This window comes from Cydia pomonella, chromosome 16, assembly GCF_033807575.1.
Source record: "Cydia pomonella isolate Wapato2018A chromosome 16, ilCydPomo1, whole genome shotgun sequence".
Lineage (NCBI taxonomy): Eukaryota > Metazoa > Arthropoda > Insecta > Lepidoptera > Tortricidae > Cydia > Cydia pomonella.
The window spans coordinates 10,949,628-10,961,215 of NC_084718.1; the positions used below are offsets into that span (position 1 = coordinate 10,949,628).

At 34.3% G+C, this 11,588-nt stretch overlaps 1 protein-coding gene across 1 annotated transcript; it reads right to left on the bottom strand.

Moving 5' to 3' along the window:
• Positions 1–1,081: 1,081 nt before the first annotated feature.
• Positions 1,082–5,176, bottom strand: LOC133526674 (troponin C). Its single transcript, XM_061863382.1, has 5 exons — positions 5,020–5,176; positions 4,618–4,789; positions 2,430–2,532; positions 2,096–2,244; positions 1,082–1,471 (listed from the first exon to the last, which is right to left on the bottom strand). Exons 1-5 carry the CDS (start codon positions 5,020–5,022, stop codon positions 1,443–1,445), a joined length of 456 nt encoding a protein of 151 aa, XP_061719366.1. The 5' UTR covers positions 5,023–5,176; the 3' UTR covers positions 1,082–1,442.
• Between the last annotated feature and the right edge of the window lie 6,412 nt (positions 5,177–11,588).

Consider the following 11,588-nt stretch of genomic DNA (forward strand, 5'->3'; position numbering starts at 1 on the left):
CTAAGTGCAATTGGAAAATTGACCAATTGTAGCGGTGGGAAGATGGCTAATTTTAGTCAAACAAGGGACAATTCTTCACTTTCAAACGCCCATTACGGGGGGAGTGGAAGTTTTAGAATGCTTTTATATAAACAATATAACACCTGACCTGGGAATTGAATGCTAAATATGTACTTGAATTGCGATGAATCCAAAATGGGAGTCGAGAAACCGGAAACAAGGCAAATTATGTTGTAGAAACACGTGCACACTAATATTAAGATTTATACTTTGGTTGTATAGAAAATCGATCGCTTATGTTTTAATGTTAGGGCTTTGGAGCTTTATTCTTGGCTTTAAAATATGACTGCGTGTAAAATGTATCCTTTAAGTGAAAACCATAATATATTTTCATGTGCGCCATGTTATATTTGAATGAGTTCAATGTCGAATTTAGTAAAAGACGGAAGTAAAATAGAGTATAAATTGTGTACGTTTATCACATTTATATAAAAACATACTAAGCATAGGTAGTGTGTACTTTTAGTTCACAGTAATTGAGATGATGGTTAAGAGCAATTCCTAGCTGAGCAACTTTTCAAAACTCGGATTTTTGAAGCTATGTTTCTGTCGCGCTGCGCTGGGCGGGGAGTGCATGCGTGCGATAAGGACAACTGCAGCTCGGACTAAAATTCCCACGCAAAAAACTCAAAAATCGAGGTTTCGCTCTCGACTGTTTCCTCCTCCAAACCGCATACAATCACTATGAAATATTAGAAACTGCATAAGGAAGAAATAATCTATGCCGCTATGTTTTGATTTTTTGGATATTTGTTGTCATATTTGTATACTGCGCCTTTTTTTGCAGCCAATTCAATCGAGCCGTTTTTGCGATTTTCGAAGCGCTGTATGTTTCTTCAAAATAAAATAATCCAAATAAGCAAAACATAGCGCCACAGATATTGATGATATTGATCTTATCTGAAAAAGATCATTGCTCTAGGTTAAAAATCCAGTGAGGAAGCAGTCGAGAGCGTTTGTATGGAAAAATCGCAACTAGGAATTCCTTTTAAGGGTTTTTTAATAAATAAAAATTCGAAACTAATTTATTAACAAAGGAATTTATTTAGATGTAATAAATTAAATAGTTTCCTCTTGTAATCAAGGTGTAAAAATATAACCATAAATATTATAATATAATGTCTCTTAACTGAAAGAACATCTCATATAAATTATTCCGGAAATAATTCTTTAGAACGCTCTCTGATACTTGGCCTACTCAATGTAGACTGTCTAATAAAACGCACTATCTATAAGATAGATGATGTAAAGTTGTTTTTGTCACGAACCATGCTAATACCGCATTAGTAAGTTTTGTACTAATATCGAAGTCTATATAACTTCTAAGTTATGTATAAATAGTAACTAAATATAATAATACTATGGGAATATTGCTGATCCGCCTAGTCGCCAGTCATCATCTCCATGAATTCTGAAAAGGAAGAAAAATTGTAATTAATAAAAGTAGATCTCAATCAGATCCCACCAAAATTAAATCTGAGTAACTATGGTCTGAATTACAGTGTCGTTTACATATTATTGTACCGCAATATTAGATATTATACTTAGGAACCCTAGCATTTCGGAATATTAAAATAATTACCTATACTTTTGAGGTCAGTAAAATTGTAGTCTTAAAAAAACGGAGTATAGCATTTAATCGATATTAAACTGTCGTCAGACATACTAATATCAAACTAATTTTACGGTTTACACTCAACACTGCTCGCACTGTTAGTGCTTGAGAAAGGAGACCTAGGTTCTCCAAAACAAGTGTGTTGTTGTTGTCTTTGTGTTGCGCGAGTGTTTAAAATCGAGTCTAAACCGTAAAATTTGTGTAAATATAAGCGTCTATCAAGCCGCAAGCAGAGCCTTGTTCCATTAATAAACACGCTCGTTGCTTATCGTCGGCGGTGGGATCTATACTTCTTGCCATCGTCAACACTATTAACTGTCAATTCATAAACCTTATTGCAAAGATATAAGGCCCACCGATGGTCAGCCGTTCGGCGCGTTGCTGTAAGTATTTCATTAATTTAATATTACAACGACGTACCATCGAAATCGACGGTTCCGGAGCCGTCAGTGTCGATCTCAGCGATGATGCCGTCGAGGTCAGAGTTGCTCAGCTTGTCGTCGAGGGCGGCCAGGATTTCCTTGAGTGTAGACGTGGTGATGTAGCCGTTGCCTTCGCGATCGTATAATCTGGAAATGAAAAAATAATTGCTAATAAACATTTCAAAGGGATTGGTATGATATTACTGGATGTAACTGGAGCCTGGTTGATTTATATCTTGTTTAAATATTTATACAATACAAAAACATAATAAGAGGTTCAACTCGTAATTTTTAGAAGTCTTTGCAAGTAATGTTACTGTTTGTTTATTTACCTGAAGGCTTCCTTCAGTTCCTGTTGCATAGCTTCAGCATCTTCCTCCTCCAAGAAGTGAGATGCGATGTTGCAGAAGCCATCAAAGTTGATTTTGCCAGAGCCTAGAAAAATAAACAATACGTCGTTAGCTCCTTTTTAACTTCACTAATATCCCAACAACTAGATCGCAGCAAAATTATTTACTTTACATAGAGATTTGCCTATAGATACCAAATCTTGTTCATCTATACTAACTATCGTATCTTTTATCGTTATATTAAATAAACATCGCTATATGTAAATACGAATTTTCGTTCACATCAACAAAATATTAAACTAAACATTCTAGCGTTTCATAACATTTTTGAGCTCCAAGTTTATTTGTAGTACGTTTTTAATTACTAGTGCCAAATATAAATTTCTTTCATCACTTAACGATTCCAGCGTAAAAAGTAAACCGAGGCGACCAAAGGAACGAAGATCTTGAGGAGTCATCCGGAAATAGCATCGTCAGTTGAGTTGAGGCGACGAGTAAAAATATTTCGTAGCGCAGAGGTGCGACCGTCAACGCTACACGTGCTTATAGGAAACGTTGCGTCCGACATCTAAAAATACTGGCCGTTATACTTTATCACAAATGTGTTCGAATTTAAGTTTTCAAAATTATTTAAAATATATTGCATATTAATAAATAACAGAATAGCACCTTGCCTATAATTTCTCGTGTCATGTTAATTAAAATTGAGAACTGCTACATTGTTTTGAGAGAAACATGATGCTTGATTTCATGGTAAACGCATATCATGCGCATTAACATATCGTAGGTATTTAAAATTTATAAAAAAATATTTATACCTAATACATTTTAAAGGTTTGTAACTTTCCTATCAAACCAAATATTTTTAAAAATATAGCTCCAGTATATGTCGCTGTGTCATTCTTTGGTCACATTTTTAAAGGTTTCAATTTGTAACATTTGTTTGCAAAACTATCCTATATCGTTCCCCCGCCTATGCCCTGGACCTTAAACGATCTCTATACCAAATTTGATCTAGATCAGTTCAACGGTTTAAGCGTGAAATTTTTAAAATAAATAAATAAATATTATAGGACATTATTTCACAAATTGACTAAGTTCCACAGTAAGCTCAATAAGGCTTGTGTTGAGGGTACTTAGACAACGATATATATAATATATAAATACTTAAATACATAGAAAACACCCATGACTCAGGGACAAATATCCATGCTCATCATACGAATAAATGCCCTTACCAGGATTTGAACCCGTGACCATCGGCTTCATAGGCAGGGTCACTACCCACGAGGCCAGACCGGTCGTCGCTAGTGAAGAGGTAACAGATAGACAGACAGTGCTACTTTTGCATTCTTAATATTATAATTATGTATAATATATTAATATAATATGACATATAAATAGAAATATAAAAAAATGACGATTAATTAATCATACTCATGGCATTTTATTTATAAGTCAAATTTTAAATTTTTAATAAAAAAATATCAATAATAAACATTATTGATTACCAGTGTTAAATACGTACAAATGGTAAAAACATAAGTAAAATACGAGTATTTTTTTTTACCAAAAGTTTAACGGGCCTTTAACCTGTAATCACTGAAGTGTTACCACTTCTTTCTTTCTTTTTTATTTATAAATATAACGTATTTACAAGTCAAACAAGTTCAATTAATCGATTAACATTATGTATCACTTCATCTTAAGATTATTACATTCTATTGTTTTCAGCAGAAATATACTTACAGTTATATTTAAATAAAATAATGAAATGAAATTAAAGACACGATGAAGCTTGAACCTATAACTTAAGCCACTGGGTACGAATGCCAAAAGCATTCCACTAGTGTCGCTTTCCTAACGCTACTCTTTTACTAATATTTGTACTTCATATTTAGTAAAACACTGAATTTAACGTTCACAATTTTTACACAATAAGTATTAAATTATAAAAACGGGATTAAGTCCCGTTTCTATAATTTCATATTAATTATTTTTGAAAATTCCAGAAATTGTGGTATTTGGTAAGTTAGCTTGGTTTTCGATACTAGGCCAAAAATCGGCTTTTAATTACATACATATACTTATCAATTTTAAACGTATCAAAATAATCTCGTTAGGTAAGGAACAATGTAGTGAAATGGACTATTATCGGGCTATAACTTACTTTCTGGATCATTCTCATCAATGAGAGCCTGCAGTTCAGAGTCATCGAACAGCTGACCCATAGTGTTCAGGATGGTGGAGATCTTGAGGACGTCGATGTAGCCAGACTTGGTGGTGTCGAACATCTGGAAGGCTTTGCGAAGCATCGCCATCTTCTGATCGTCGTCGGTGTCCTATCGAAGAAGGTAAAGTTAAGAAGAAAAGAAGAAAAAGAAAGAGAAGACATTCTACCGACTGAGGAACACTATATTAAAGAAAATAGTATTATTTTGTACAAAGGAGAGCCTTTTGTGGTGTATTGGTAATTGGCAATCGCAGTCCCAGCGCAATTGTACACTTGACACAACTTTCAATCACATCACTAACTTCACATCACTATAAGCGTATCAAAATGCGTCCTCACCATGGCAGTAGGGTTGGTAGCTTTATGTAACAAGAACCGAATCCGAGTGCGAGTGTTGTTACACTGGATTTCTCGGCCGCGTGGTACCCCTATTTATAGAAAATCCCCTCAAACGTAGAAACTCTGGAATACGAAAATAAGTGAAAAACTAATCCGCTTCTGTCACTATCCAACGCGGGATTATGACGTGTTTATTGACTCGTTGCAGTGTAAATTTACGTAGAGATCTATGAAAACAACTTTATAGTTCCTTATAGCGTACTTACTCGGTGTAAGGGAAAAATGGTATTTCCAAATTTGACGTAATTTTGAGTACCTAGTAAGAGCTAATAATATTCCGAAGTACTTATATCTCTTGAACTAGGTTCCTGATGGAACGATTGTTATAAAATGTTTTTAACTACTAACTGCGTTTTTAGGTTCACTTTGTTAACTGTTTAATGATTCATAGAATTATTGCAATTTAATTCTATTCAGATCAAAAGATCTTAAGGTTAACCGTAAAATGGTAAATTCAACATTTTTTTTGGTAATTCAATAATTGGTAAGGATAAAAGTTTTCATGATAAGATAGCTAAAATCTAGGATAAAGTTTTCTTAACTAAGTTCATAGTCATGTAAGTTTTCCTATTATTTATATTCAAATAGCTACCTGTAGATGAAATACCATGAAAGTGTTATAAAGTATACAGACTGTATTGGGATGATACGAGTATGAGAATTAAAACCGATCCCTTTTTTTCCATAAGTGAGAGGCTAGGCAAAGGCAGTGTTATATTATAGACAATTAAACAATATATTAACAAACAACACTTATAAACAAACTGCACGACCTGTCTGGCCTATTGGGTAGTGACCCTGCCTATGAAGCTGATGGTCCCGGGGTTGGTTCAAGTCCTGGTAAGAAAAACTTACCTTCATATTGGTCATTGGTAACAGAGTTCTATTATTGTTTTATCTGTAAAAGCACCTAATACGAACGAAACCACGTTACTGAGTGAAAGGTGGAACATGTATTTTTATAAGATATCACTATGTTTATCTCATGGATACAGTGTAAGTGTTATTTGCGTTAATTACCAATTTAACAAATATATGTAAATAATTAGTTACAACAAATATGTTTATTCGCTTCCAGGCTTTAAAAAAAAGTAATTAGGTTTACAATATCAAAATATCGTATGGCCAGACTAATTGTAAGCGGACACCCAAGCCCATGATAGCGTGCAACTTATTTATTTATTGATTTAAACTTTATTGCACAATTATGTGCAAATGGTGGACTTAATGCCAAAAGGCAATTCTCTACCAGTCAAACATAGGGCTATACAGAAACACTAAAAGTTGGTGCAACTTCAGCCCGCATTGCCAACATACCAATCGTTAACACTCCGTATTTCTCTCTATCACTCTTCCATATTAATGCGACATTGACAGTTGCATTTCGTTCGCTACGGAGTGTTAAGGATTGGCATATTGGATACGCGGGCAGGAGTACCTATCACTTGCGCACCTGTGCACTCCTGTTTTGAAGTACCCCCCACACTGTAGTCTCTTGTGAAAATATCGCCAAGGAGTCCATTCTACTTTTACCCTGTATAAGTATCTCCTTAAACAACAGCCAATGGTAAACTCTTTCGATTGTTCATCTTGTCATTAGGGAGTGCTCCCGGCACAGGCAGCCATGCCAAAAATTACCTCGCTCGACTTTTTGGTTTTTGTAAGTAGGAAATACATAATGTGTTGTATGAACTATGTTTAGGTACCTAAAAGAAAGGCGCCATTAAATAATTATTTCCTATTCTTATTGGATTTATTTTTGAAATAAACAAAATTGTGTGCTATTAATCGCTACTAAAACATAGGCTGTAAGCAAAGTCTTTAACTTCTACTTGACGAATTCATATTTCATATACTCTGCCAGGTAAACTGAAGTGTGATATTTACTGAATCAACACACAATCATTTCACGCGTAAACCACCCAGTCCTTGATCGTAACAGATACGAACGTCCACGCCAAGTCTAAAGCATTCCAGAAGCGATACGTAGCGCTAATATATTCCAACATTTCGTTTCCTTAGTTAGGAAATTCCTTTGATGCGAGTGGCGATACAAAACAAGCTCAGTGAAAATATTGCGTGCGCGCCGCCACGGGCTACGGAAGGGATTTCCAGACATTTGAAACCTTTGCTGTATGTTACCTGTAACTATATAGGTAGCTAAGTTCATATAATACTTATTAAACGAATCATAAATAAAAATGGATAAATTAGTTCTTAATTCAAAATAATCATAAATCATTTCTTTTCAGAAAACAATGCTCCACACAATACGAATTTTAGTGAAATAAAAATTAGTGCAACAAAAGGAGGAAGTTTTAATTGAGTTAGTTATTTTCTATTACAGTGGACGTAATATACCGATGTAAATGGTTCTATTGATGTAGAAAATAATTTAAATAAAACTGTCCTCTTATACTGCCAAACTTTTTACACGTGCAGTCTGTGGGCAACATTTACGCAGCGAGCCTATAATACACTAAGGGTTCAGTATAATAACGTCCTGAGGATGCTGTTGAAGCTGCCGAGGTACTGTAGCGCATCGGTATGTTCGCGGAGGCGCGAACGGATGACTTTTATGCCATCAGGCGCAAAAGAATAGCGTCTCTGCTGACACGCGTGCGCGGCAGTAGCAACAGCCTCCTAAGGACGTTGGCTGAACGCCTTGATTGCCATCTCGCGAGCTACTGGGTAGACGTGTTGATAGGCAAGGCTAAATGAACTGGATGATTTAATTTTAATTTAGTTTTATGTAAATTAATTGGTACTAACGTAGGGTGTAAGAATTTTTTTGCTGTTACTAACAAAATTTATGGATCTTATCGGTCTGAAATAAATGATTTATTTTTATTTTTTATTAATGTCTGGTTAATCATCTTACGGCATTATCCATAAAAATAAGTATTTTTGTTGAATCGTATTTGAGGTAAAGTATTCCTTTACAAATTGCAGCAAAGTAAATTCTTATATCTGGTGCCCACAAAGTCAAAATTATAAATCAGGTTTCTAAAGTAAGTAAGCTTAAAAGTCCAAGTTACATAGCATTTTATAGGTCTCTCTTAGAATTTTCAGACTAGTAACCCTCAATAACCCATTTTGTATTGAGGGTCGTAATAAATTTGTTTATTTGTTTTCGTGTATCGTACCTAGTAGTACAAGAATGCTTAATGAACGTTTAACGAACGTTCAGTCAGCATTCAAAATCCGCACAATGGTGAGTGAATGCGTCATCGATTGGCCACCACTGGCGCGTGAAACGGGTTATACGGCGAGACGGCGCAGATATAGAATGTCGGTGATCGACTATAATTTTTGTATTCTCTACCGAATACCACAACGAGAAAAACTATACCAGTCTGAATTCGTCAGTGTGACGCGGAAATAGAATTAGGTCAGCGTTTGATTTAATGACCGGATGGTAATTATGCGCTAACGATGTGATATTAAGTTTTATTTATATTTAAATGTTTACAACTATTGAGTTAAGGCACGAAGTACCAGTACAGTGCCAGTCACTTTCGGTTAATGAAATATCGTGAAATTGGACTAATCCCGATAAAGGCTACTTGCTCCTCTAGTTTGGAAGGTACGGTCGCACTTAAGTTTCTAGTGTCTGCTTCTTTACCTAAGGAAAGACCGGGATCACGCTAGGACGATACTACTTTTAAGAACGGACCTATCATAATAGTTATAACGTATTTAAAAAAAAAACAAGTGGTAATTTTTTGCATAGTTATTTTCTAATTTAAACATTATATAATCTAGTACAAACATTTGTCTCAATCAGAAACACTGTAAATGTGCACGAGAACAGTTTATGTTTGTAATATAACAGTTTAAAAATCTTTTACTCGGCAATAAAATTAATAAATCGTCTCCTAAAATACTGGGGAATCAAAGTGAAATCTGGTAAAGCCGATTCGCCGCTTCCTGAATGAACTCGCATACCTAGTTGTGGGATCATTCAATCACTACAATTGTCTATTTTCATTGGCTACTCTCTCAAACACTGCAAACTGACGCTGTTTAGTTTCCTACGTTTCCGCTTGTCGGCACTTCTGCATTCCTATTTGCGGTCTCGTGTCGCCGGCACATATTACAAGAATTGATGACATGGATTTGTAAAGGAATTAGGTCGAGCTTGCCTGATTCAAGTAACTCCCTCTATATACTTCGCATGTTTATTGATAATGACATTATTTATGTAAGCACTGTATTGTTCTCATATTGTTTTAAAATATCCTTTCGTGCTTTTTAAATCGGCTCATTGGAGTAATCTTGTTTAGCTTATAACCCGTTAGTAATTCTGCAGTCTCAGACACTAACGGGTTCTCATTAATTTGCTAGTCGATCCGTAACTGACGTGTGAGCAATTTACTGTGATTTAGCATTCCCTGACCAAAAATAATTGGCTATCATAGCCAAAAGCAACGTTTAGATGCCCACAACATCGGTACTGGACCCTGAATCATCGGTGTCAATGGAGTGGAAATATAACTTCATTTTGGCACGGAACGGACTATTTTCCTTGCAGAATTCAATGGTGATATCTAGACGCCAGATGTAATACAAATGCTGCGAAGATATGCTAATCATTGATCTAAAATTAACGGTCAAATCTGAAAACAAATATGCCATAATTACCTTGCAAAGGCGTTCTAGAATTCCCACGTGATCTTCCATTGGTCAGATTTAGTTGCATAGCATTTTGGCAGATGCTTGGTAAATTTAACGATGATTTATATACCAAGTAATAAACTATACAATTCAAACAACGAACGATGTTTGAATAAAATTTGACACGTGTAATTTATAACTAAAGTTTTATTATAATAATAACCTTTCATTCATTTTATTTTATTACGCTAGCAGTACTGATGTGTTGTACACGTGAACTAAAATGATTTACTATTTTTTTTATGATTAGCTACGTAACCAAACGTTTATCCTCGAACAAAAGAAATTTTACATAAGTAAATAATATTTTGATCTTTTATAATATCTTAATAATTGCTTAAATAAATAAATAATAAATAAATAAATATTATTAGGACATTATTACACAAATTGACTAAGTCCCACAGTAAGCTCAATAAGGCTTGTGTTGAGGATACTTAGACAACGATATAGGTATATAATATATAAATATTTAAATACATAGAAAACACCCATGACTCAGGAACAAATATCCATGCTCATCACACGAATAGATGCCCTTACCAGGATTTGAACCCAGAACCATCGGCATCGTAGGCAGGGTCACTACCCACTAGGCCAAACTGGTCGTCGTGCTTGCATATTTACATTTCTTATAATTATTACGTTTTAATTCCTATTATATAATTATTGTTTTTTGTATTTGTTGTACCTATATGTTGTTGCATTGTATATTTGCACATAAAGTACTCTCACCTTGATTACTTTGAAACGCTCAATTATAATCGCAATATTTTATACCATTACTATAATTGATTTTGTTAGTCAGGTCTAAGTATTTAATTTTTGTGAAGAATAGAGCTTTTTCAGCGAAAATATTTACAAAAAAATTATGTACCTAGTTAGGTCATACTCATAATAGAAAAATATGATTCAATTAGTAGCGAATTTGGAAGTAAATCCATCGGTTACGAAATATTGTAATAGACAAAAGAAACTTGTTTTTTATATTTTAAGATCCAACACAACAACAACACAACGTCTTGCATATTTACAAAGACACTTAGAGAGGAGCATTGCTGCATAACGCATCTGGTGTGTGCCGGCCTTTAAATTGTTTAAAAGAAGGCATAACATTAAGTGTATCTGTATGTCCATAAAAAAGCGGGTTAATTTTATTTACTGTTTTCATAATATTTTTCCTTTTTCCTTTGATGAGGATTTACGAAATAAAAATAAATATTTATGTCGTTATTTAAAACAACTTCACAGAGACTTCCCAGTAACTTATCATAATAACACGTCAAAAATATTTTACTTCTTTTTCGAAACCTTGTAATCGACTGTAAATGTATTTCTATTTGTATGTGAGCTCGTGTCACTCTAGTGAGCGATGGTTTTTAAATTTTCAGAGATGAAAATAGGGAAAGCGAAACGGTGTTGAAGAATACTTGGATCCTTTCCAAATATAATGACATAAAACCGCGTAAAATAGCAATAATGTGCATTAACGATGACTTGTGTTTATGTAAGCGGATTAATGAAATTCTATATGGTAATTACCGTTGATCGTCTACAATAATCCGTGCTTTATATGTTGTAAAACTCTAGTCTTTGTTGCCTCTGTTGGTGCCATGTGTATCGAAATATCTAAGGAATATGTGTCTGTCACAAACTTGACCTATTTTTTATGAGTTGTGTCTCAGAAATATTTTATTTTATGAAGTTTTTTTTTGTGTTAGGTAAAAGTGTTGGTTCTTAGTTGACAAATGCATTTTAAAAGAAAACCTCACAAATATGTTGTTATTAATATCAGAGGATCTATAATTAGGATCTTAAATACCAAACAGAAA